The 26,800-nt window shown below is 41.5% G+C and overlaps 1 protein-coding gene across 1 annotated transcript in view; it reads right to left on the bottom strand.

Moving 5' to 3' along the window:
- The window catches only part of IGF2BP1 (insulin like growth factor 2 mRNA binding protein 1), a 108,738-nt gene that overhangs the window by 34,465 nt on the left and 47,473 nt on the right, over positions 1 to 26,800 (bottom strand). Inside the window, exons 3-6 of the mRNA XM_070767491.1 lie at positions 10,315 to 10,363; positions 8,482 to 8,533; positions 6,788 to 6,851; positions 972 to 1,253 (exon numbers count right to left, since the gene is read on the bottom strand). Coding sequence (XP_070623592.1) covers positions 972 to 1,253; positions 6,788 to 6,851; positions 8,482 to 8,533; positions 10,315 to 10,363 — 447 coding nt within the window. The remainder of the gene's footprint in view (positions 1 to 971; positions 1,254 to 6,787; positions 6,852 to 8,481; positions 8,534 to 10,314; positions 10,364 to 26,800) is intronic.

The following is a 26,800-nucleotide window of genomic DNA, read 5'->3' as shown; positions in this document are numbered from 1 at the left end:
TGAGTGTCTATGCGACGTTTCGGTGAAATCACATTCACCATCATCAGGCTGAAGTTTTAAGCTTCGTGCTGCTGTAAATATGGAACATATTCCATATTTACAGCAGCACGAAGCTTAAAACTTCAGCCTGATGACGGTGAATGTGATTTCACCGAAACGTCGCATAGACACTCAAAATATTACACGGGGCAAAACCCAAACTCAGAACAATCTACATATATATATATATATATATAGATAGATAGATAGATAGATAGATAGATAGATAGATAGATAGATAGATAGATATAGATATAGATATAGATATGTAACACAATGAAAAGAATTCTCCCTTCCTTTTCATTACACTAGTGAACACAAAAAAATAATCAGCAAAGGTAATATGTCTGTTTTATGGAGTTTGATGTGCTAATTCCAAAAATATGCTTGCTTTTGCTCTGTCACATAAAGTTTCTGATATCTGATATTGCTTATCTATTTTATTCATTTTGTATTTATTTATTGGATTTATACGCCGCCCACCTCCGAGGACTTTAATCTTAATAATGTCTTTAATCTTAATAATGACTTTAATCTTAATAATGTAATTTAATTTAACTTTAATAACTCCATTTCTACAGCCAGAGATGTATATATAATTGTAAAAAAATTAATAGCAACTGAAATCCTCAATGTGGTTCTTTCATCTTAGCCTAGTCTTCACCCTGGGAAGGAAATTTTTGTTTTCTGAAGATTTTTTGCTTTCGTTTTCAGTTGCTAATTTTAAGCAATGAAACAGATTAGAAAACCCATTTCAATACAAATTTCAAACTGATTCTGGGCTGATTCTCATAACTTAGATGCCAAGTGTAGATGGAGCATAAGCCAAAATGTAATTTTTCTGGATGGGATCTGTTTTGTGCCTTGTATAGAATTTAGCAACATGTGAAAAAGCAGCAGCTAAAATGCTTGCTAACAAAACAGTATCTTACTTGGACTGTGTCTGTTTGGTGATGTTGCGGATGGTGGCGCCTTCTTTACCAATAATGGCTCCCACATACTGGGTAGGAACAAGAAGTCGAAGGGGGATATCTACTGGCTGTTGTTTCACTGGAGCTCCTGAAGCCACGGGAGAACCTTGCCGTGGGGCACCCCGTGTGCCAAAACCACCTCGGCGTCCATTCTCTGCACCCTGCACAATCTGTTCGTCAGGTATGTACGAGACCTTCAATGCATGGTTTTCCAGTTGATGCCCGTTAAGTTTCATGATAGCCCTGAAGAAGAAAAAGAGAGAGATGAAATGGATGGAGAAAATAATCGGTGGGAGGGAAGGTTGTGCTGATAGCTACTGTGTTTCTCAGAAAATAAGACTGAGTCTTATTTTCTCTTAGACTTGAAAATAAGCCCTTGGGATTATTTTTGAGGTGGTTTTACTCTTTTTTTTTTTGAGATGCAGCAGGCCAGACTGGGTGAGCTGGATGTGCCTTTGTTGTGTTTAGCTCTGGCCCAGCTCCTGCCCCAAGGACTGTGGATGTGGGGGAGACATCCACATGCTGCAGGCCTGTTATGCCCCCGGTGGAATCTGCTGATGAAGGCTACTCTGACCAAGAAGACATGAGTGACAGGGAGGAGGAGTGTGGCAGACAGCTCAGAAGGAGATCAATTATCTAGCTCCTCCTTGGATTCAGAACAAGAGTTAATGATAAAGCCACGCATGCGGAGAGCAATGCATAGGCAACAACAACTGAGAGATTATTATCAAAGAAAATGAGGCCACCTGTGGTTGGGTGGGGCTGTGGTAATTAGTGAGGCTGCTATAAATAGCAGCCTGTGGGTTTGGCCATTGTGGAGGATTATCTGATCGTTGTGTTTCGTGACTGCTTTACTGACTTTGACCTTTTGTGTGCTGATTTCCCCCCATTTTGAAACTAAACCATGGCAAAGTGTGTTTCACTTTGTGGAAAAAGAAGGACTGTGAATTGCCTCACAGCTGCAAGCTAAGTATCACAGAACTGATAAGGGATTTGCACAAATTACCAGTTTGTTTGGAGACAAGTGCTCTTTGCTATACCAAAGGAGGGCTTGGTTTAAGTGCATTTTCATTATAAAGAACATTGTTTTGAATTTTCAAACATGTGTGTGTCTGAAATTGTATCTGTGCATTTTGGGGAGGATTCTACCAGAGAGCTCGACAGAACAGCCTTGGGCAAACTGTCGCCTCCATTCCGAAACTTCAGCATTCGCCATGGAGGTTTTTTGGTGAATGGGAAGAAAATGGGAGGGGGATTTTCCTGACTGCCACCCTTCCCTCAGTCTGTGCTGAGCTTGAGGAATGGATGACAGGCAGAAAAATTCCCCTCCCCATTTTCCTTCCATTCCCCCAAGTCTCCTGCGAGCCTCCCAAAAAGAGGGAGGAAAGCAAAGCAGTTGGTCATGGAGCTACCGGCTTCGGGAAAATGGCTCAACAAGAAGAAACCCTGCACCCAGAAATAAAATAAAATGCTTGGCTGGATTGAAAAATCAATAAAATGCTTGGCTGGATTGGCCATTTTTATCTATCCATCGAATCTTTTCCATGGATCTGGAATAGGACATTGTTTGATGGTGATAAAGATATTGTCACAGGATATAAGCTATTCTAAGCAAAGCTGCCTTTTGCAATTGACTAATAGCGTTTTTGTCAATGCCAACGGTATTCAAGTGGTGCTTTGGATGTTTTGGGATTGTACCCAGACATCTATCACTACTGGCATTATCTTTGTTTTCTTTTGCCAGTTATTCTATTTCTAGTTGCAGGTCTTGGGTATTTTGTGATTCCCTTCAATTTTTTCTTTTCTATTCTGCTGATCCATATATTACATATTATTTCTACATTGTCTATGTCTGGGTGATTAAGTGAGTTCTATATAATAGCACTTTTACGGTTTCTTTCCTTTTCCGTTAACTCTACTCTTAATAGTCATTTAAATTTAGATGACGAACATATTTGGAAAACTAAAAATCATGCTGGCGACCAAAGGAACCAGGTGGACCTAAACCAGGCAAATATACAGTGGTACCTCTACTTATGAACTTCATTTGTTCCGTGACCAGGTTCTTAAGTAGAAAAGTTTGTTAGAAGAAGCAATTTTTTCCATACGAATCAATGTAAAGGCAAATGATGTGTGCGATTGGAGAAACCACAGGGAGGGTAGAGGCCCTATTTCCTCCCAGGAGATTCCTAGAGAGGCCTCATGGAGGCTTCTCCCCACCTTTCCCGGCCCTATTTCCTCCCAGGAGATTCCTAGAGGCCCCACAGAGGCTTCTCCCCACTTTTTCTGGCCCTGTTTCCCCCAGGAGATTCCTAGAGAGGCCCCACAGAGGCTTCTCCCTGCCTTTTCCAGTTACAGTTTCGGAGGCTTGGTTTTGTAAGTGGAAAATGGTTCTTGAGAAGAGGTAAAAAAATCTTCAACACCCGGTTCTTATTTAGAAAAGTTCGCAAATAGAGGCGTTCTTAGATAAAGGTACCACTGTACTCTGGAAACCTTTTTCTCTGTCAAGTCTGTAAATCATTTCCTTCATCTTGAATCCAACCATAACTGAGGCAGCCACACTATCCTTAGCTGTTTTGATGTTAAATAGTATATTCTGCCCTAAGCGGGCAACCCAACCGTGAATATTACCTGACATGTTTTACCAGTACTGTCACAGTCTGGACGTCTTACAAGAATGATCAGCCCAAAATATATTCACCACTTTATACTGGTACAGACATGCTCCACAATCCTTGTGATTCTAGTCCCATGATGGTGAACCTATGGCATGAGGGCCACAAGTGATACCCAGACACCCCCCCCCCACCCCCTGTGGGCATATGAACAGTTGCCCCCTTTCAGCTCCACTGCACATGTGTGCACACCTCCTGCCACCAGCTGCTTTTCGGGTCTCTGCTGTTCATGTGCAGGGTGCATGCAGATGTTTGTGCATGCATAGGACATGCATGCATGCATGGGGAGCAAGCTCAATCATGCGCAGGGGTGGAGCGTGCGTGGGGAAGGGGTCACGCACAGATTGCATTATGGGTGCCCGTGTGTGCTTTCAGAACACAACGACAAAAAGGTTAGCCATCACTGCTCTAGTCATTTTGGTTTGGACAGTGTGAGCATATGACTTTCTGAAAGATTGTTTTAAAAATCCCTTTGACATTTTCCTTCTGAGTTCCTCTGTTAACCTGCTATGTCTCTATGCAAATCTCCAAGTAGAAACAAACCAACAGGGCTGATAGGAGAGAGGCTATGTGTGAGACATGAGAGAGAAAAGAGATCTGCCTTATCCTCTGCTATTTCATGGCCTACCCCTAAACGGGACCCATTTCCTGTTATTCAAATGGCACAGACTTTAAAGAAAAGTATGTATTCAAAAGGAGCCTTATTAATAGTTGACAAACACTGAGTGTGGTTGGCAGGAGAGGGGGGGGCTTTCTACCCTTCACAAGGAGCACTGAGTAATGACAGATGGCTAAGCTTATGCTGACTGGGGCACAGGGAAGCATATGTCTAATTCTCTAAACTCACCTCCCTTTGCAGCAGATTGTGGAAAGAAGGAAGTTATGATGCAATTTTAGAGAGAGAGGGCAAAGTATAATTGCATTTATAACTATGAGATCAGAGCTGCTTCTTTTCTATTTCCTTATTATTTTCTGTCTCATCTCTTCGCTATTTTTTTCTTTATTTTTTTTTCCCATAGCATGCATTCTTTTTATCATATTAAGATAATTAAAAGTGTAAATTTGTATAAAATAAACCTGTCTCCTTTTCTCTGAACATATCTAGAAGGAATGCGTAGAGGGCAGTCTTCCTTACAAAGAAAATGAGGATACTGATATCCCCACCCTAGCTGCAAACTAGTACAGAGGAAATTGAGACTGGGGAACTGGGGCAGCAAAAAAAAAGGCAGGGTTAATTTTCTGGTGGCTCCCAAACTGTAAAGAGAGCGCCTTAAATGGAGACCAGCCCAAAGACATCAAGAATTGTATATGGCTTTGATAATGGACTGCAATTCATAAACCTAACTGTAGGTGGGGGTGTTAACATTAACTATAACCCAGCATGGGACAATCTATATGCCACCAAGCATCCCATGTACATTTGCCGCTCAGTTAAAATCTGTTATCTGAAACCTAGGTTTAAAATTCTCCTGCCAAGTTCCATGAATTCTACACATGGCCTCCACACATAGTGGAGCAGTGAGAAAGGAGAGCAAATAATTCTGTATAGGAAACATTTGCTTTTAGATGGCTAAGTAATAATTAATATGTCACAGAATATGCCAGAGATTGTATCCAAACTGGTTTGTTATTTGATGAAAGAAATATCAATTAATTAATCTTACAGGCAATATTTAACTAAAGCAGCATTCCTACACGCACTTACTGGAGAAGAGAGTCCGCAAGAAGTTGGGCGGCTTAGAAATTTAACTAATAATAAACAATTTTTCCCTATTTGGAGTACCTTTTTCTGCAAGAACTCCTGGGCTACTCCACAACGAAGGATGACAGTGGCGATGATGACAATATGTGACAATCTAGGGCAGCGATGGCGAACGATTTTTGGATTGCATGCCAAAAGGGTGTGTGTGCGCGTGCACATTCCCACCCCCATTTCCCCCATGCAGGCGCGCACACATCGTACTGCCCCCCACCCCCATGCATTGCACAAGCCTCACTGAAGTCTGGTGACAAAATGGCAAAATGGACAAACCAAAAGTTTCGAAAATCAACCGTTGAATTATCCTTACCTGAACTGTGATTCTCAGTACAGTGGAGTCGACAGTCAGTGGGTTGACCTCCGTCCGTGAACCAATCACTGATTGGTTGACGGACGGAAGTCAACCCACTGACTGTCGACTCCACCTATCTGGAGAATCAACCATTGCTTTCTCCTTACCTGAACAGTGATTCTCAGTAATGGTGGAGGCGACAGTCAGTGGGTTGACCTCCGTCTGTCAACCAATCACTGATTGGTTGACGGACGGAAGTGAACCCACTGACTGTTGACTCCACCTATCTGGAGAAACTGACTTCCAGTTTGCCCATTATGCTATTTTTCGCACTCCGGAGGCTTCAGGGAAATTTCCTGAAGCGTGAAAAACAGCACAACAGGCAAATCAGAATTCCTTTTTTCCAAATTTCCAGTTTGCCTATTGGGCCATTTTTTGCACTCTGGGGCTTCAGGAAGCTTCCTGAAGCCTCCAGGGGGCGAAACTGCTTTCCCCAACGCCGAAAATCAGCTGGCCAGCATACACATGCGTGCTGCAGATGACATAGGGCAATGTCTCGTGTGCCCTCCGATATGACTCTGCGTGCCATCTGTGACAAACGTGCCATAAGTTCGCCATCACTGATACTAGGATTTTAAGAACTTCCTTCTCTTTCAGTAGAGAATGGAACAATACATCAAGACAAAAATAAGCAATACCAAATAATATACCTTGATTTTGAGCATCTATTTATTCTCCTTTAAAAAAAAAAATTCTCCTAAGCCCCAAAAAGAGGCATATGTAATTCAGAGAATCTTTCTCTGATCATGTCCAAGATTTCAGAAAAGCACTGATCCAAGGATATCTTAACACAATAAGTGATATAGACTATAATTAGATGAGACACAGATTCTTAGATAAATCATAAATATGTTGCAAATCTAACAACTTGCCAGAACCAGCTAATATAAATATCTTTCTGCTTTGTGTTCAATATTTTGTGCAGGACTATACGCATACAAAAATACTAAACCAGAATACACCTATAACCAATAAAACACTTTAAACTTACTGTCGGGTCTGTTCCCTGTTTGAATAGGTGACATTAACAACTGCTGTCTCGCTGTCCGTGTTCACTTGCAAATGAAAAAGAAAGAAAAATATATTTAGTTTAGTTTAAATGCCCTTTAAGGTTAAAATTGCTTAGAATTGGAGTAGCTAAATTTCCACTTTTCCAAGAAAACCAAAAATATGTAAATTGACTTGTTTATTTTTGGTTTAGTAGGATGTGTGAACCTCACTCATTATAGCTTAAGTATATGAGAAAAACAGGCTATTACATTATTTATCACATCATTATAGGAGCTGTGGTGGCACAGTGGTTAGAAGGCAGTACTGGAGGCTATTTCTGCTCACTCTCAGCTGTCAGCAGTTTGGCAGCTCGAGTCTCACGAGCTTCAGGTTGACTCAGACTTCCATTCTTCTAATGTCAGTTAATTGACGGCGCAGATCGTTGGGAGCAATATGATGACTCTTTATACAGCTTAGAAAGGCTGCAAAGTATTGTGAAGCGGTATATAAGTCTAAGAGTATAACTCTAAAGATTCAGAAATCTTTATTTTAGCTTTACCATTTAATCAAGGTATTGATCAAGAGTCATTGTTTAAGATTTAAATACAACTAGACTATACTCCATCTTCTCCTCTCAAGAGTGCTTCCTTCATATGTGGCTGTAAAACAGGGGTCCCCAAACTTGGCAACTTTAAGACTTGTGGACTTCAACTCCCAGAATTCTCCAGTCAGCATAGCTGCCTGGAGAATTCTGGGAGTTGAAGTCCACAAGTCTTAAAAGTTGCCAGGTTTGAAGACCTCTGCTGTAAAAAGTTCGAATTCCCCATCATTGCTTGAGTTGGGAAAACAATGAATGGTGAGGAAAGCAGTAGTATGGCAACACTCTGATCCCACACAGAGATGCGTCACAATTTTAATTTTGAGAACTTCAATACAAACTGACTGCATTCTTGTCTGCTGTGCAAATGTGCAATTGGAACTAACTTTACCCAATAATTTTTGTGTTTTCAGAATGTCCAAGCACTGTTCTTGTTTCCAAAATCGTAAGGTTATCAAATGCGTATTTATTTTCTTAAAGAAAAATAAAATAAACACATTAGAGGAAAAAAAATACTAACAGCAGCTGAGGAAATGAGGTGGAATACACTGTAAGCAAGCATGCAGGATCAGATAAATCAGAATCGACCAATAACACAAAGATATTTCCTCAAAAGTATGTCTTCGTGAGTTCAGTGAAACTAACTGCAGCAAGCAAATTTAGGGTTAATCTATAAGTTCTTTCAATCTGTGGCACTAAGATAGATACAAATATACAGGTTTTCTTCTATTTACGGATGCAATGGAGATTGCCAATTATGATCACGAATCACGGCAGGCATAAAGTGGGTCAACACATAACTATCTAATTTTACAACCTTTTTCCCCCCCACAATGGTAATTAAGAAAACCCATTGTTTGCAATGAAGTGTTTCTGCCAAAAACTAGAAGTAAATGCCTGTTTTCAGCAAAAACACAATAAATGGTGGTCATGTGACCGAGTGCTGCAAACCACCATAAAAGTGGGCTGGGCGTCCAAAACATTGTTAAAGGGAGGGGTCCCATCATTTAGAATTGGGTCATAATTACTTGGGGGGGAGGATTCTATCATAAGTCAAGGACTAATTCTGTTTCCCAAACCTTCTCATGGAAACTTACCTTGTTCACAGTTTTCCACAGTACCATATTGAGCTAGCAAACCATCCAAGACCTATTCAGATTTTTCAAAAACAAAAATCTACTCAGTTAAAAACATACACATAGATAAGATACACAGACATGGACATAGAAAGGAGGGAGGGATTAAGTCATGCTTTATATTATACAAAGCAACACAAAACTGAATAGGTATTTTCTACTTATCACCCAAAATCTGTAACTAAGTGCAAAAATTAGAGACAGCCAAGGCTTTCAACTGGCAATGCAAACCCAAATAATATCGTTATACGTTACATTATTACAAGCCTTTCTGCATTTGTCTTTATTTGAGCCAATGAATGAACCCAAAATGCCTTGTTCTATAACATTTGGACAGGTGAACACACTTTAATGTTGAAACAGATAAATTTATAATCTGGATGGGGTTTAACAGGTTAAAACTCAACCTGGACAAGACTGAGTGGCTGTGGGTACTTCCTCCTAAAGATGATTTCATCCTTTTTATCTTTTGTCTTGGGGGGAGAAACAATTTTCCCCTCGGATAGGGCTCGCAACTTGGGTGTCCTCCTAGATCCACCTCTTCGATCAGCCATTAGTGGTGTCCAATTCTCACATCTACCCTGTTTTCCCCCCAAATAAGACATATCCTGATAATAAGCCCAATCAGGCTTTTGAGTGCATGGCAATAAGGCCAAGCACTTATTTCAGGGTTCCAAAAAATATAAGACAAGATCTGACTTTTAGGGAAACTGTATATATCATTATAGGGAAGATTACTGCCCTAAATAGGCATTTTTTAATATTTATATCAATATCTCTGATATTCCAGATCTTATTCATGCTATTACAGTGCAGCCTAATTTATCCTGTTTGATTTCAGAAGTAGAATTGCAATAGTGAACACATTTTGATCCAAGGAAGATAAATTCTTGAACTAAATTCTCGAATTTCTTGTTGATTTTAAATATCTCATGTTATCAACAGCTGTTGCCATTATCTTTGTTTACCTGAAGTTAAGATTCACTCCTGTTTTTTCACTTTTGTTCTTGATTTTCCAGATTCCAATATTTTCAACCAATAAAATTGTATCATCTGCGTGAAATTTGTTATGGTTCTTCCCCCAAACTTCACTCTAACATCAGGAAGTTCTAGATCTCATTTATGGAAGATCACTTCGGCATATATATTGATAAAAAATTGTGATAAAATAAATCCCTCCCTTACTGATGTTGAACCAATTTGTGTCACCGTAGAGTGTTCTCCTATTGTCTCTTGATCAGTGTATGACAGTATGATAGTTTGGGACACCAATATCATGCAACACCAGCCATAACCTATTATATTCTACACAGTCAAAAGCTTTTCTGTAATTGATATAGATCCTTTTGATATTCAGGTGCCTTTTTTATGATCCATCTAATATTGGTAATGTGATCTCAAGTCACACATCCCTTTCTAAAGCAAACTAATAAATCAGTTAACTTTTACTCAATGACATTCTGTAGCCTCTTTTTAACGATGTTGGGTTAGGGGACAATTTTGGATCTTTATAAAATAGAAAAGAAGGAACTAGGAATTATTATTAGATTTATATTCCACCTTTATTTTGTACAACTCAACACAACTGGAAAATCTGGTAACCTGGTATCTTTCTTGTTGTGTTCTAATAAACGTCAAAGCTGGAGAACAAATAGAAAATAAAGGAAGGAGATTTTCTTATATTTTGTCAGAAATATATATCTCAAAAGATACCAAAGCTCTTTGAATTAAAAATAAAAACAATTCCTGGCTGGGTGCTAAAGCCCACATACTCTTTCATATCATCAGACTTACCTCCCATCGAAGCTGGGGTGGGATATTTCTTATCTGAATTTTGCGGCTCCTAATTAAAAAAAGAAAAGAGAAAGCAAATTATTTAAATTAACAATATGCTCTATCTGGAAATTATCATTTATGTAAAATACTATAGCTTCAGTATACTAGACCTGACTTTAAAAAGTCCAGATGATAATGAGATTTTATTTATAAGCTTGTTTTATTTAATAACCATGTGATTCCCTTAAAAACTGCAGTGATTCATTGAACCTTTGTGGCAAAAAAGCTCATAAAATCAGGCATCACTTGCTTAACAATCACCTTGCTTGGCAAAGGAAATTCTGGTCCCAGTTGTGATCATATGTCAAGGAGTACCATATTTTTCAGAGTATAAGATGCACCGGAGTAAAACACGCACCTTACTTTTAGGGGAGAAAAATAAGTGTCCTTAGTCTGGTCAGCTTCAGCACATTATTTTATCCCCTGGTTAGGGCTTTAAAAAAACCTTATTCAGAGGGAGTAGTAATGAAAAAAGACTTAGAAGTGGAAAAAACATTCTTCAGAAGGAATAGCAAGGAAAAAGCCTGCAAGCTGGGAAGATCGTTAGCGCCAAAAAGCTTTGAAAAAGCTACATTCAGAGATTAAGACACACCCAAATTTTCAGCCTCTTTCAGGGGGAAAAACGGTGTCTTATACTCCAAAAAATACGGTACTTTTACAGATACATATACATTTTCTACAGAAGACCTCTAGATGTAAGCAAAGAATACAGAAAATTCTAACCATCTGCTGCCTTCTAACAGTTGTCTGGATATCTGCAATCCAATTATGGTAGCTCAGTAAAAGAAATTTACTTACAAGTAGCACAAATGTTTCCTATTGAAGATATTAAATAACTTTATATAGAAATGGAGAATGCATTACAACTTCTCACAGGGTATTATCTCAGAGTTATAACTGCCCCAAGAAAAAGGATGAGAAAGCAGCTTTCTCTACACTGCAAGTTTTTCTAGAGAAATATCAACAAATCATTTTAGTGACCATTTAAGAGGCAAATAGTTTATACTGGTATAAAATAAGAACAATATTATGATAGATTTATAATTTGACTTCACTGAATTTTAAAAAAACATTTAATATTTAAGTAACATAAATATTTATTGAGCTCTTTCCTATAAAACTTAGTAAAAGTTCCCTTGTTGCCACGTCCAACAAACTGAATCTCACTGTTCTTCTCTGTTGATACAGATGGATTTCACTTTAATAGATACTCAAATCTGCTACTGGTTATTTATTTATTCCGCCAATTTACACATTTTCCCGTTTCACAAACATGATTCTAGGAGGCATACAGCAAAAACAGTTAAAAACAAATTATCTATTATTAAAGAAACTACAGTATTAATCAGAAATAAAACCAACACTGTGGGAGAATGAACAAATACAAACATAATGCAACCATCCAGCAGGCTTCCTTGTTCCCATAGTATCCCAAAAAAAATTTCTACATCTTTCTCACCTTGATTTAATCATATTATCTTTGAAAAATAGGGTCCCTCAAGGAATTGCACAACCAAGACATGAAAGAGTATAAAGTAGTCAAATGAAAAACTCTGCATCTCTACTTCCTTTCTCCTATTTCCTGCTTGTCATACCCAAATACCTATCATTCAATTTATTCTTCTCCTTGGCAAGATGATAACTCCTCTTTCTTCAGTATAAAGGCTGAACACATAAGAGCTGGAGTGGATGGTGAGTTAAGTGGAAAGAAGAATTACTACACTCAAAAATTGAAGATAATCTGTAGGTGACTAGTCTCCAATTTCCTAAGAAGAACCACTTTGGTCTAGTGGTTAAAATGCTGTCTGGAAACTAGGAGACTGAGTTCTAGTTCCGCCTTAGGTATGAAAACCTGGATGATTTGTGCACTTATTCTCTTTCAGACCAAACAACCTCACAATGTTGTTGTTAGCATTAGTTACAATAGCATTTGGATATATACTACTTCATAGTGCTTTTATAGCCCTCTCTAAGTGGTTTACAGAATCAGCATATTGCCCCCAACAATCTGGCTCCTCATTTTTACCCACCTTGGAAGGATGGAAGGCTGAGTCAACCTTGAGCCAGTGGTGAGATTTGAACTGTTGAACTACAGCTAGCAGTTACCTGAAGTAGCCTGCAGTGCTGTGCTCTAACCACTGTGCCATCCCGACTCTTTAACACCCCAGCTGTTATGGGGGAAATAGGAGGAGGAAGTAGTACTGCATGTCTTCACTGCCCCAAGTTATTTATAAAAATAATAAAAACAGGAAATCAATCCACCAACCAACCAACTTTCCACATTATTTTAAAAAATTCTCAAGACAAGTGAGTAAATTTGGAAAACAAAATTCTTTCTATTTCTGTATCCTGAAAGCTGTCTCATTGTCAAAACCTCTCCAGGTTTTTGTATTTTCAGTGCCTATTTGCATGGCATGGTCTAAGTACAGTGGTACCTCTACTTAGGAACTTAATTCGTTCCATGACCAGGTTCTTAAGCGGAAATATTTGTAAGAAGCAGCAATTTTTCCCATAGGAATCAATGTAAAAGCAAATAATGTGTGTGATTGGGGAAACCACAGAGAGGGTGGAGGCCCTGTTTCCACCCAGGAGATTCCTAGAGAGGCCCCATGGAGGCTTCTCCCCGTCTTTTCCGGCCCTGTTTCCTCCCGGGAGATTCCTAGAGAGGCCCCACAGAGGCTGCCTTTTCCGGTTACAGTTTCGGAGGCTCGGGTTTGTAAGTGGAAAATGGTTCTTGAGAAGAGGCAAAAAAATCTTGAACACCTGGTTCTTATCTAGAAAAGTTCTTAAGTAGAGGAGTTCTTAGGTAGAGATACCACTGTATATGCTATGTCTAGTTGAGAGCATGATTCTGTTCCTCTTTTTTTTAAAAAAATAATTCATTATACAGTAGAGTTTGTTAGGAGAATCCCAATTCCGCTCACATTTTATGCAATAGAAAACTGCAATAATCCAGGCATCATAGGGATAAACTGCAAATTAAGCATCATGTACTGCGCCTTTAGCGTTTAGTCATGTCAGCCACACATCCGACAGCGCTATTCAGCTTTGAAACAGAGATGAGCGCCAGTCGGGAACAACTATGTGCGGGGGGAACTTTTACCTTTACCTTTTACTGCAGCGTACAATTAAGTATGCTTATGTACTCAGCATTTTTAAGTTATTCTAAATCTATAACTAGAGATAGCCATGTGACTTGGATAGCTAAACAGCACTTGGATTTAGCTGTTTTCATTCAGGCCATTTATATTTTGTTTTGCCTATTCTCAGTTGCAATGCAGTGCATTGTGCCAGAAAGCACATGAGTCAGGACAGAAAAGTGCAAGAGAAACAGCAGCAGTAACTGACCGGAAGAGTGGACATATGAACAAGTGAGCAGATGCTCCCCTGATGTTTCAGGGGGAGAAATTCACTCACAAGCAAACAATCATTCAAGGCTTTCAAAGCAAATCCCAACAAAGGATAACCCTCAATTAATTATCACTTATAGATCAAGACAGACAAAATTGGTGAAATAACTACTTGGTATGGTAATACAGTATTTTTATTTGGAAACTATCAATTTTTATATAAATAAATAAATAAGCTGATAAAAATGCATTGAAATATGTTCCAGATTGGAAGATGACAGATATTCTTATTATCCAAACCAGAGCTTTTTATCAGAGATACTTGCTTCTATTATGGATTATTATTCTCCTGAAAAAATAGCCTTAATTTTTTTAAAACAGAAAATAAGGCAATTATTCAGTGTTCATAATATGTAAAATAGGAGAACCAAATTTGGGGATGTGAACATTGGCAGTTCTGTCTTTGACCACCATGATTCATGATTTCAATGAAGTAATTCACTTCAAAGATAAAAATGGTTCATATTTAATCCAACTAAGTATAGTCATTACATACATACATACATACATACATACATACATACATACATACATACATACATACATACCACTAAGTAACCAGGCAACCTTTATCAATCTATGTTTGTTATATACTATAAAATATATTTTTGGTAATAAAATAACATGTTATTATTTTGGCAATAACAATAACATGTAGGTGTATAAAACACACTTCATTTTTTAACCATTTCAAATGCAAAATTTCACAAAGCTTCCCACTGTAAATACAAAAATATTATTCAAAGCGCGAAACTGGCTTTTCAAGTCATCCAGTGTGAAATTCCACTTTTTGAAATCCCCTATTGAACTACAATGGCTACAACAGCTTTGATTGGGAAGTTATACTAACAACTCATCAACCAACTAGTTCTTGAGACCCAACGGGGGGCAACTGGAACTTGGTCAGTCTGTGAGTGACATCACATATCCTAGATGAAGGAAGGGCTGCTGAAATGCTTTTCAAGATTTAATGATAATCCGAAGCCATGCTTGCAAGATTACTATATCTTTGCCACACAGGTATACAGTGGCGCCTCTACCTAAGAACGCCTCTGCTTACGAACTTTTCTAGATAAGAACTGGTGTTCAAGATTTTTTTGCCTCTTCTCAAGAACCATTTTCCACTTACAAACCCAAGCCTCCAAAACTGTAACCAGAAAAGGCAGGAAGAAGCCTCCATGGGGCCTCTCTAGGAATCTCCTGGGAGGAAACAGGGCCGGGAAAGGCAGGGAGAAGCCTTTGTGGGGCCTCTCTAGGAATCTCCTGGGAGGAAACAGGGCCGGAAAAGGCAGGGAGAAGCCTCCGTGGGGCCTCTTTAGGAATCTGCTGGGAAGAAACAGGGCCTCCACCCTCCCTGTAGTTTTCCCAATCGCACACATCATTTGCTTTTACATTGATTTGTATGGGGAAAAACGCTTCTTCTTACAAACATTTCTACTTAAGAATCTGGTCATGGAACTAATTAAATTCGTAAGTAAAGGTACCACTGTATATGGTATGGTACTTTTGAGAAATGTCTGCTTGTCCATAAGTTAATCACATCAATATGGACATGCAAAGCAAGAAGTTTCAAGAGTTCCAACCTGATATCAATATTTCAAAATGTAGACTCAGTACAAAAATTAAACTAACAGAACAAAAAGCAAAGAACAATACAAAACCCACAACAAGGGCTCCTGGTGTTAACACTAAAATTCCAAGGATATTACCTGCAATATGTCACAGAAATAAGGTAAGGAAAACATGTTGAGTATACCTCTTGGTATTCTTTCTTCTTTATATTCTAAATCATAAAATAGAAAGGAATACAATATGGGCATGGAAAGAGCAGGGGTGTCAAACTCAAGGCCCGAGGCCGGATCTGGCCCACAAGATACTTAAATCTGGACTGTGGGGCCACCCTGGAAATAGCAAAGGACTGGCCCACGGGGCTTCCGCCAGTGAAAACAGTCTCCTGAGCTCCATTTTTGGCTACCACATCCCCCTGCCAGTAAAAACAGAGCTCAGGAACCCATTTTTGCTGGTAGAGTGTTCAGGCCACCACAGACATACCCGATGTGAGTTGGCCGCACACCCCCAGCAGTTCCTCAAGGTCAAACACAACCCTTATGTGGCCCTTATGCGAGTTTGACATCCCTGGAATAGAGGAATCAACCACAAACCACTGTTCAATTGCCTCTTCCAAAAAGATACATCACGGATTGCTTTCTGTATTTTTTTCATACCATGCACTCTTCTCAGATTTGGACATTTTCAAAAATTTGTTTATTTAATTGGATTTGTGTGCCGCCCCTCTCCGAGGACTCCGAGGAATTCAATCCCCTCCCCACCCCCAAAAAATGTGGTCAATTTGTTTCATTTTTGTAATTATCCTTTTGACAAATAGGTAAAGGTATGCACTTATAGAGTCCTGACTTCTATAAGTCTAGAAAGAATACAAAGAACAATGCAATCGTAGGGCAGATATTCACCAAGCCAAGTCCAGAACTGATATATATTATATTTCCTTCTTGAAATCCATTGGGTAAATGGGACGGGGGTTTTTTTTCCAATGCAATCAAAGCCTCCCTAATTCATCCAAAATTTACCCACCCCTCCCTTTCTACTATGGAGCAGCAAGAACAGAAAAATTAAGTTGGCAGGGATTTCTTACAAGATAATAAAAAGTAGCACGCCTCTTTTTCGCCTAACACCTTTTGTGCCTAACACTTCCATTTCTGCACGTTTATTTTTCTCCTATTCTGTATCTGCCACATTTGTATTCTTTTAATTATATCTTCCCACAATAAATACAATTGCTCACCCGCCATAAAACTTTTTAAAATAGCATCTGGTCCTTGCTTATTTTCACTTTTTTTTTTCATATAACTGATAAGCACAGCATGGGTCCTCAATTTTTAATGCAGCCATTTTAGTGGAGACGTTTTAGTTTCAGCATCTTGATATTCTTCAAAAGCAACTAAGCTAAAAGCAGCTACCAGATGCTGCGTCCATTTCATTAAAAACCACTAGGAATGATCTTTGAATCCGTATAGGATGTTTACCTTATTATTATACTGCAATGTGCATTATCTGATAGTCCTCCTCCCAAATACTGGCCAAAGGCCAAGTGAAAACGGCATCTAGCAACCATAAACCCACTGGCCTAGCTTTCCCTAGTTCTTGCCTTTTACCACATCCTGTAGGAAAATTCAAGACATTATATCCGTCTCCCAATGTTTCGTGTCTTCAGGACTAGATTCCTGTCTCCTCTTGACTCTCCAGAGCATTCTGAAAATCCCATCTGTTGGAAGGAGATGTGGTGAACAAAATTACACTTGGAGAGCGTCAGCTTGATTCTCAGGGGGTTAATAAAGAAGAGAAAGAATCTCTATAAAGAGCCTAAGGGGTGTCTATAAACATATTTTAACAGCTAGGCAAGACTGAAGCAAAGATGTAGTAATGGGGAGGAGAGAATAATGTCAACAGAGGATTTTAATAAGTCCTCAGATACAAAGGGAATAGCTACTTCTCGTTTCCCGATTTTGCTCGTTGTAATGCCTACTTCTCAAAATAGAAACCGGGAGAATTTTCAGTGCCAAAATAATTCATTGCTTTGTAACAGCTGCCTCATTCAACTACAGGTGGAACATGTCCATTCCATCAGACTTCTCGGAGGTCCCTAAATTCACTAAACAGCTGCGATTTAGAGTGGTGAAATGCAAATACTGTAACAGATCCATGGCCATATGTATCATTATCTACCTGCTGTGACTATATTTCAAGACAAATCTATATTTTATATATTGGCCCCTGCCAGTTTCTTTAATTTATGCAGCTAGCCCACCACCCACTCACAAAATATGGGAAACTAGTTTTATTTGCATGCACAATTTGTATGCAATATATAGCAATAATTCACTGGACTATTTCTCATTCTGCTTAATTCTCTTTTCAGTTCTTTGATGGTACAAATCCTTGACATAAGGCATTGTAAAACAAAAAGACAGAACAAGAGTGTTTAAGCCATTTTGGAATTCCACAACGATTGGGTATTGGGTTAACAGCTATAAAATATTGTCAAGCTAGCCATTTTACAGATGACATAAAGATTTCTTGCCACCAACCTTGTCAATGCCACAACAGGAACATTTAAGCTGACCTGAAGACTGTTATGTTTTACTAAAATGTATTTGAAAACCTCCCAAAATATTCCTATTAATACAAAAACTGATGAATTACGAATGGCAACTTATTGAAGTGACAAATATTGTTCAATTATATTGTTTTTAGAATACTGGTAATCCTTGAATTGCAGCCACTTATCCACTATTTGAAGTGACACTAGTGCTTAAGGAATGGATATGTGATCCTCAAACATTTTCTGATAAGTCATTTTGGGTAATTAAAGAAAATGTTTGGGAAGCAGTGCCTTCAGTATTTCCAACAGGTTAAATATCAACTTGATGCCACACATCACAATCAAAATTGTGAGAATCTTAGTGCTTTTCTTTATACAATTAATTATAATTGACAAAGTAAATAATAAAAGAAACTTAGACAAGATTAGCTACTAAATCTTAAGAGTTGGAAGATTTCAAACTTAAACATTGTCTACTAGATGAAAATCATAGCATTTGTTTATACTTTTAAAAGGAATTGGCAATAGCCCCTGCTAACTGATGACTTTTGTATGCCATGAGAATTACACTCCAATACATTTGGAAAGTGCCAACTGATGAAAGCAGTGGAAAACAACAGCTAGGCTCTAGAGAACTCTATTGTATAACAATAGAAACTGCTTTATTCCAAATCAAACTACCAGCCTATCTGGCAGTATCTGAACTACTGGCAATATCTCTCCAAAGTCTCTGAGTCCCATCTTTCCCAGGTCTATATGAAACGCAAGGATTAAATAAACCTGGAAAGAATTATGGTATCCTCTAACGCATCTAATAATGCAACTGGACAATATTTTGTAATTAGCAGGGTTTTTCACACAATTGTCTAAGAAATGGAAAAATATTTTTTTAAAAACTCCCCTAAATTAAGCTAGTGAAAAAGACAGAAAAGAAATTCCTAGGCTATATTCTACTTTTTTATTTCTTGTACCTGAGGTACTATTCTGTATCGAGTTTTAACTTTAATCTGAGATTAAAGTTAAAACACAGAATTATGAACATTTGTCCTGAAATAATTGGTGTATATCTTTCACTCCACAGTAATCTATGGGCATATTCATCTGCCACTTTGGTCCAATAGTTAAGGCACCAGACTAGAAAGCAGGAAATTCAAGTTTCCCTTAGCTATTCAAGAAAGATTCAGAGGTTTTTTAAAATTATTTTCCCATTTCTTAGACAATTGGGTGAAAACCCCTGCTAATTACAAAATATTGTCCAGTTGCATTATTAGATGCATTAGAGCAGCAGTCCCCAAACTACGGCCCGCGGGCTGGATGCGGCCCGCTGACGTCATTTACCCAGCCCACGGCAGCGTACGAGACTTTACCATCTATATACAGTGCTAAGTTCCCGAATCTCCCCTCCACTCGGCTGCTGAGCGTCTGGCGGCGGCAAGGAAGAGGAAAACCAGGGGGCGGGGAGGAAAGCACCCTATGGCAGAGCAGCAACAGTTCCTCTCCCTAAAGGCGAGAAATAAATTGGCCAATTGCTTTCCTCCCCACCCCCTGGCTTTGCGCCTCCTCCTCCTCCAGAAGTCCTGCAAGAGCGTCTGGAAGGGGGCAGTAAACAAGCCATCATGATCCCCATGCGCACTAACTTGTTAACGGCCAAGCCGTCCCGGATCACAGGGAGGGGAGCTTTTCCCCGGCCAGGCGACGGCGAGGCCCCTCTGATGCTTGCCCGCCGCCCAGGCCCCGTGCTTGGAGCCGGGGGTGACGGGCCTAGCCTCGGCTTACTTGGCCCCAGCGCGGCTGAAGCGCGGGACGGAGTAGGCGGCGGCGGTGGCTTCAGGCCCGCCCCCGAGCTGAGCTTCCTTTGGCTTCCTTCGAGGCAAAGCTGCAAAGCTCACCTGCCGCCTCGAAGGAAGCCAAAGGAAGCTCAGCTCAACGAGGACCGGCTGTTGGTCCTTTGAAGCTGCCGCCGCTGCTGCCCACTGGGAAGATCCCTTCGCCAGAACGGAGGCGGCGGCAGAGGGCTGAAGAGACCAAGAGCCGGTCTTTCTCGGGGCTGAATTGTTGCAGCCTCTGAGGCCGCCTCCGCCTCTGGGCAAAGGGATCTCCTCGGTGGGCAGCCTCGGAGGCTGCAGCAGCGCAGCCCCAAAAAGGACTGGCTGTTGGTCCCTTGAAGCTGCCGCCCACTGGGGAGATCCCTTCGCCAGAACGGAGGCAGCGGTGGCGGGCTCAAGGGACCAAGAGCTGCTCTTTCTCGGGGCTGAATTGTTGCAGCCTCCGAGGCCGCCTCCGGGCGAAGGGATCTCCTCGGTGGGCGGCCTCGGAGGCTGCAGCAGCGCAGCCCCAAAAAGGACTGGCTGTTGGTCCCTTGAACCCGCCCCCGCCGCCTCCGTTCGGGCGAAGGGATCGGCAGCTTCAAGGGACCAACAGCCGGTCCTTTTCGGAGCTGCATTGTTGCAGCCTCCGAAGCCGCCCACCGAGGAGATCCCTTCGCCCGGAGGCAGAGGCGGCCTCAGAGGCTGCAACAATTCATCCCCGAGAAAGAGCGGCTCTTGGTCCTGTCTTGGAGCTTCTGCTTGCAGCCGACTGCCCCGCAGCGTGTTGCAGGGCAGAAAAAAAAAGAAGAGAGGAAGGAAGAGAGAAGAAAAGGAGAGAGAGAGGGAGAGAAAACAAATGAGAGGGGGGATGTGAGAGAGAAAAATGAGAAAATGATGGAGGGAAAGAAGGAGGGAGAGGGGAAAAAACAAATGAGAAAGAAGGGAAAAAAGGGAGAGGGAAGAGAGAAGTGGGAAGGAGGGAGGGAGGGAAAGAAGGAGAAATGGAGGGAAAAGGAAGGAAGGAAAGGAGGAAGGAAGGAAGAAGAAATGGAGGGAACAAGGAAGGAAGGAAGAATGAAATGAATGGAGGGGCAGAGGAAGGAAGAACTTTTTTGGGGAGGGGTGTAAATTTTTTTAAATTTTCCTCTCAACATACATTCAAACAATACAATGTACCATCTAATTTTCCCTGAATAAAATGTCAGTAACTAATATCAATCATCAAAAAAAAATGCAAAAGGTTTTTTTTCTAATGTTGTCATCCAGGTACATAATTTTCTTTTAATTAAGTTCCCTCCTTAATGTTCCTTCAAAAAGTACAACACCAATTATATTTCTAACTTATTAACCATTATGCCAAAGTGCTTCCTTCTTTCTTTATATATTTTTCTATAAATATTTTTATACATTTTTCTATAAACCAAGAAAACCTTGTATAGCCAATCAGATGTTAACAAAAGAAAATTAAAAACAAAACAAACATGTATGAATTTCAGACTTCTTCCCCCCCCTCTAAATAGTACATTCCCATTTTGTTTTTTTACATTAAAATAAGGAATGTGCAGTGTGCATAGGGATTTGTTCATAGTTTTTTTTTATAGTCCGGCCCTCCAACAGTCTGAGGGACAGTGAACTGGCCCCCTGTGTAAAAAGTTTGGGGACCCCTGCATTAGAGGATACCATAATTCTTTCCAGGTTTATTTAATTCTTGCATTTCATATAGACCTGGGAAATAGGCGTTGATTGCTTACCTGAACGCCTCTTCTCGTACGGTGAGTGGGTACAGCAGTCACGTGGGTTGCTCCTGTCCAATCCGATGGGACTGAGCCTAGTATTAAAAAAGCCTGCTGGATCCCCCCTTCCCCAGAATTCGCGAATCCGTACACTAGGCTCAGATGTGAAGGCTCAATAATGTTCAACTCTCATGTGTTAGAAGAAAGGTAGGAATAGAAGACATAGAAGACCACATAAAAGGGAGGGAAGTGACTGCTGTACCCACTCACCGTACGAGAAGAGGCGTTCAGGTAAGCAATCAACGCCTATTCTCCGTACTGAAGGAGTGGGTCCAGCAGTCACGTGGGACATACCCAATAGATTGGTCCCTAGGGTGGGATTAGATTGCTATCGTGAGAGATAACGGATTGGAGTACCCTTCTGCCGAAGGCAGCGTCCGCTGAGGCGTAAGAATCGATTTTGTAGTGCCTTATGGAGGAATTTGACGAGGCCCAAGTGGCTGCTTTGCAGACTTCTTCCAACGGGGCTTGAGTCGCCCAAGCGGCAGATGTGGCAGCACTTCTGGTGGAGTGCGCTGTAATATTCTTTGGAATGGAGAGGGAGGCTGTCTCATAGGCCTTAGAGATGGTCCCTCTGATCCAACGGCCTATTACTGATGAGGACACTTTGGATCCCATGGATCTGGGATGATAGGCCACGAAGAGTGCCTCAGACCTCCGAATGGGTCCTGTGCGTTGAATATAAATTTTTAGCGCTCTAGTGAGATCCAGAGTTTGCCATCTAATTGCCAGGGGATGCTCCCGTTGGAGACAGAAAGAAGGTAAGACAATATCCTGGGATCTGTGGAACATGGAACTGACCTTGGGTAGAAAGGTGGGGTCCAGTCACAGAACCACCTTGTCCTGATGGAACTGACAGAGGTCCTGTCTGATAGAGAGAGCTGCCAACTCAGATATGCGTCGGGCGGATGTAATCGCCACCAGGAATGCTACCTTAAAGGATAGATACCTGAGGGACGCAGATTTCAAGGGTTCATAGGGTGCCTGAGTAAGGGAATGGAGAACCCGTGGCAAGTCCCAGGAAGGATATCTGTGGACCTTAGAAGGCCTGAGGTTGGCCACTCCTCTGAGAAATTCTTGGATTTCCGGAAGGGAGCCGAGAGGCTGCCTGCGAGGCCCCGCCAAGACAGAAGAGATAGCTGCCAGGTGGCGACGGATGGTGCTGGTAGACAGGCCTTGGTGGAAACCTTTAATGAGGAAGGAGATTATCCTGTGAATGGGAAGACACAGGGGAGATAAGCCCTCCTGCGAGCACCACTGATGGAATTTGGACCAGGTATGGTCGTATATCCGGTTGGTAGACCCTCTTCTAGACTTCAGGATGATTTCCACTGTGTCCGGGTCGTACCCTCGCAGGTCTAGGTCTCTCCGGATAATAGCCAGGCGGTGAGGTGGAACCACTCCGGGTCTGGATGAAAGAAGGCCCCCTGCCGCAACATATCCTCCGAAACGGGGAGTCGCCAGGGGTCCTGGACGGACAGCTGTTGGAGGTCCGCGAACCAGGGCCGGCGAGGCCAGTGGGGGGCGATCAGGATTACTCGAGCCCTCTCTAGGATGATCTTGTGGACCACGTCTGGGAGAATTGGAATTGGAGGGAAGGCATACAGAAGACCTGGAGGCCAAGGGATCCTGAGAGCATTGATTGCCTCTGCTCCCGGGGATGGAAACCTGGAAATGAAGCGAGGGAGCTGGGCATTGGCTTCGGTCGCAAACAGATCCAGCACTGGATGGCCGAACCTGAGGCAGATTTGGTGGAACAGTGCCTGATGGAGATTCCACTCTCCTGGATCTATGGTCACTCGCGAGAGCCAGTCCACTTGGACGTTGAGGCTCCCCGAGATGTGATCGGCTAGAAGCGACTGGAGATGTTTCTCCGCCCAAAGGCCTAACTTTAGGGCCTCCCTCATGAGGGCCTTGGATCTTGTGCCTCCCTGTCTGCAAATGTGGCTTTTTGTGGCTATGTTGTCGGTAAGAATCAGAACATGCTGGTTGGAGATGTGAGGTTTGAACTGTTTTAGAGCTAGGGACACAGCTCTTAATTCTAGCCAATTGATGGGCCTGGAGGCTTCCTCCGGTAACCACGTGCCCTGGGCTATTAGACCCTGGGCATGGGCTCCCCAGCCCGATAGGCTGGCATCTGTGGTGACAACAAACTGGTCTGGGCACCTGAAGGGAGATCCCTTGTCTAGGGCTGGAGAAGTCCACCACTTGAGGGATCTGCGAACTGCCGGTGGAATGGCGATGCGACGAGTCGAGTTGCTGTGCCCCGATCTCTGGAATGGTAACAGAAGCCACTGTAGTTCCCTGGCGTGAAGACGAGCCCAGGGGACAATGCCAATACACGACACCATCTTTCCCAGTAGGGAAGATAGGGTGACAATGGAGGCAGATTGTTGGGATAGAATACGAGAAATAAGATCCAACATGCTGTGTTTTCTCTCAGAAGAGAGGAAAACCTGGGATATCTCAGAATTAATGATAGTTCCCAGATGTAGAAAGGAAGTAGATGGCTTAAGGTGGCTCTTTTTGAAATTTATGGAGAAACCATGGTTCTGTAGGACCGACATGGTGGAAGAGAGATCTGCAGCCACTCCATTTTTAGAATTTCCATGAATTAACATGTCATCTAAATAACATAAAATATGAATGGGCGTGGCCCAGATATGTGCCGCCAGGGATCCCAAGAGCTTGATAAAGACTCTGGGAGCCGAGGAGAGCCCAAATGGCATAGCCCTATACTGAAAATGCCTGCCCTGGAAGGCAAAACGTAGAAATTTTCTATGGCCTTTGGCAATGGGGATATGGAGGTAAGCTTCCGTAAGGTCCAGGGAGACCATAAAATCCCCAGGATGCAGGGCGGCTAAGATGGAAGATAAGGAATGCATTTTAAATTTCCTATATTTAATGAATTGGTTCAAATTCTTTAGGTCTAAGATGGCTCTCCAGCCTCCAGAGGTCTTAGGGACCATGAAGAGGATGGAGTAGAAGCCCAAGCCTCTCTGGAGAGAGGGGACCGGTTGGATAGCTTTAATAGCCAACAAGTGGGAAATAGCTTCCTCCATTCGGATACGAGATGGAGAGGGACAAGAAATAAAACGCTTAGGGGGAGGAGAAATAAACTCTAAACGGAGACCCCTTTCCACAGTATCAATGACCCAGGGGTCCTTACAAGAACGGTGCCAGGAGGTGGAAAACCAGGCCAGGCGACCGCCTATGGGAAAAGAGGAAGACTCATCATCTGGGTTTTTTGGAAGCCCTGGTAGAGGAGGATCCTCTCTGGTAGCGGGAACCTCTGCCCCTGGTGTTTCTAGATTGGGATCGAAACCGAGGGGAATACTGACCTGGATTCCTTTGAAAGGCGAAACCCTGATCCTGTTGACGACCTGTGCGCCGAAAGGACTGCGGTTTAGGGGCCTTCTTGGTGGTAGGTCCTAAGACCTTTTTCTTGTCCGTGGTCTCTGTGAGGAGAGGGTCCAGAAGGTCTCCGAAGAGGAGATTGCGTTTCAGAGGACCCATGGCTAACTGCCACTTCTGCCTTACTCCCGCCTGCCAAGGGCGGAGCCATAGAAGTCTTCTGGCCGTTGTGGAGGCCGCTACTGACCTGGCTGCAAATCTGGAAGATTGGAGAGTAGCATCCGCTACGTATTGGGCAGCTGCGAAGATTTTGTTGAAATCTTGTTGGCCTCGTAGATCATCTGGAGGTAGATGTTGTTGGAGCTGACGAAGCCACAAGAGCATAGCTCTGGAGAAGAAAGATGCTGCTGCAGCACTTTTTTTTTTTTTTTGCAAATCTTTTTATTGTTTTATAGATACATATATCACAATTTGTTTATACAGTTTACAGGTCTTATCCAACTTTTTTATCGGTTACAGTTATATGGATAATATTAACTTAATACTATGCAATGCAAAACAGGGTAAAAACATTCAAATGGTATTTTCATTTTTTTTTAAGGTTTGTACTGCTATTTTGTATAAGGTTATACAAATCTTTTCCTTTGAATCCACTCGTGCCAATTGTTCCACATGCTTTTAGTTTCGTTGATTCTGTTTCCCTTAAGTAGGTTTGTCAATTTATCCATTTCTGCACATGTATATATTTTTTCTATTATTAAATTTACATTGGGGGTCTGTTTGTTCTTCCATGTTTGCGCAATTGCAATTCTTGTAGCTGTATTTATGTGAGTCACTAAAAAAAGGGTTTGTTTCGAGTAAAAAATTTTTCCAAATTCCGAGGAGCATCCCCTCCGGTGAGTACTCTATTTCCTCCTTCGTGATTTCCTTTAACCATTTGTAAATTGTTTCCCAAATTTTTTGGATTTTAGGGCAGGACCACCACATATGGAAGAAAGTTCCTTTTTCTTTATTGCATTTCCAACATACATTTTGTAGTGCTGGGTAAATTTTGGCAAGTCTTGCCGGTGGTAGATACCACCTGTAAAATAGTTTGTAATAGTTTTCTTTATAGGCTGATGATAGGGTGATTTTGGTTATTGTATTCCATGTTTTCTCCCATTCTGCTATATGGATTTTTCTTTGTAGGTTTTTCTCCCAGGCTACCATTGGATTTTTAATCATCTCTTTTTCTTTCTCGTGTTCTAGTAAAATCTGGTATAGTTTGGTTATCTGTTTTTCAGCGTTTCCTGTTAAGATCTTGTCTAGAGTTTGGGTGGAATTTGCTATACCTGGTATTTGTTTATCCTTATTATATCTTGATTTTATTTGTATATATGTCCACTCGTCCATCCTATAATTTTGTATTTCCAATTCTTGTTTAGTTTTAAGTTCTCCATTTGGATGTAAAATATCTTTATATTTTATGGTCTTGGTAGGGTCTATCAGATTCGGATATACTATGGCTGCAGCACTTTTAATGGCCCATGAGTCTGCGAAGAAACCTCTCTTGAGCATTTGCTCAAGACGCTTGTCTTCTGGACGGAGGACCTCCTCTGCTTCGCCAGGCATGGCAGCAGCCGAGTGGAGAGTCTTCACCGGTTCATCTGGCCTGGGACAGGCTAGGAGCTCCTCATAAGAGGGAGAGAGCTTGTAGAGCTTCCTGTCCTTGGAAGTGGGAGTGAAGCCAGAGGTTGGATGGTCCCACTGTTTGAGCAAGGCGTCCTTAAACAATTTGGGCATAGGAATTACCTCATTGTCTTCCTGTTCTCCCATGAAATAAGGAAGATTTTCCTCCGGAGGATCTGTGGAAGGAGTAGCCTGCTTTTCTTGCCCGGCTAGCCCCGTGGATACTCTTGCTTTGAAGAGATTTGAAGAGTTGAGATGGAAAGATGGCAGCTGGGGCTGGAATCTTAATTT

The sequence above is a fragment of the Erythrolamprus reginae genome, chromosome Z (genome assembly GCF_031021105.1).
Source record: "Erythrolamprus reginae isolate rEryReg1 chromosome Z, rEryReg1.hap1, whole genome shotgun sequence".
Taxonomy (NCBI): Eukaryota; Metazoa; Chordata; class Lepidosauria; order Squamata; family Dipsadidae; genus Erythrolamprus; species Erythrolamprus reginae.
Note: the sequence above shows the minus strand (reverse complement) of the source record. Positions and strands in the feature narration are given on the sequence as shown.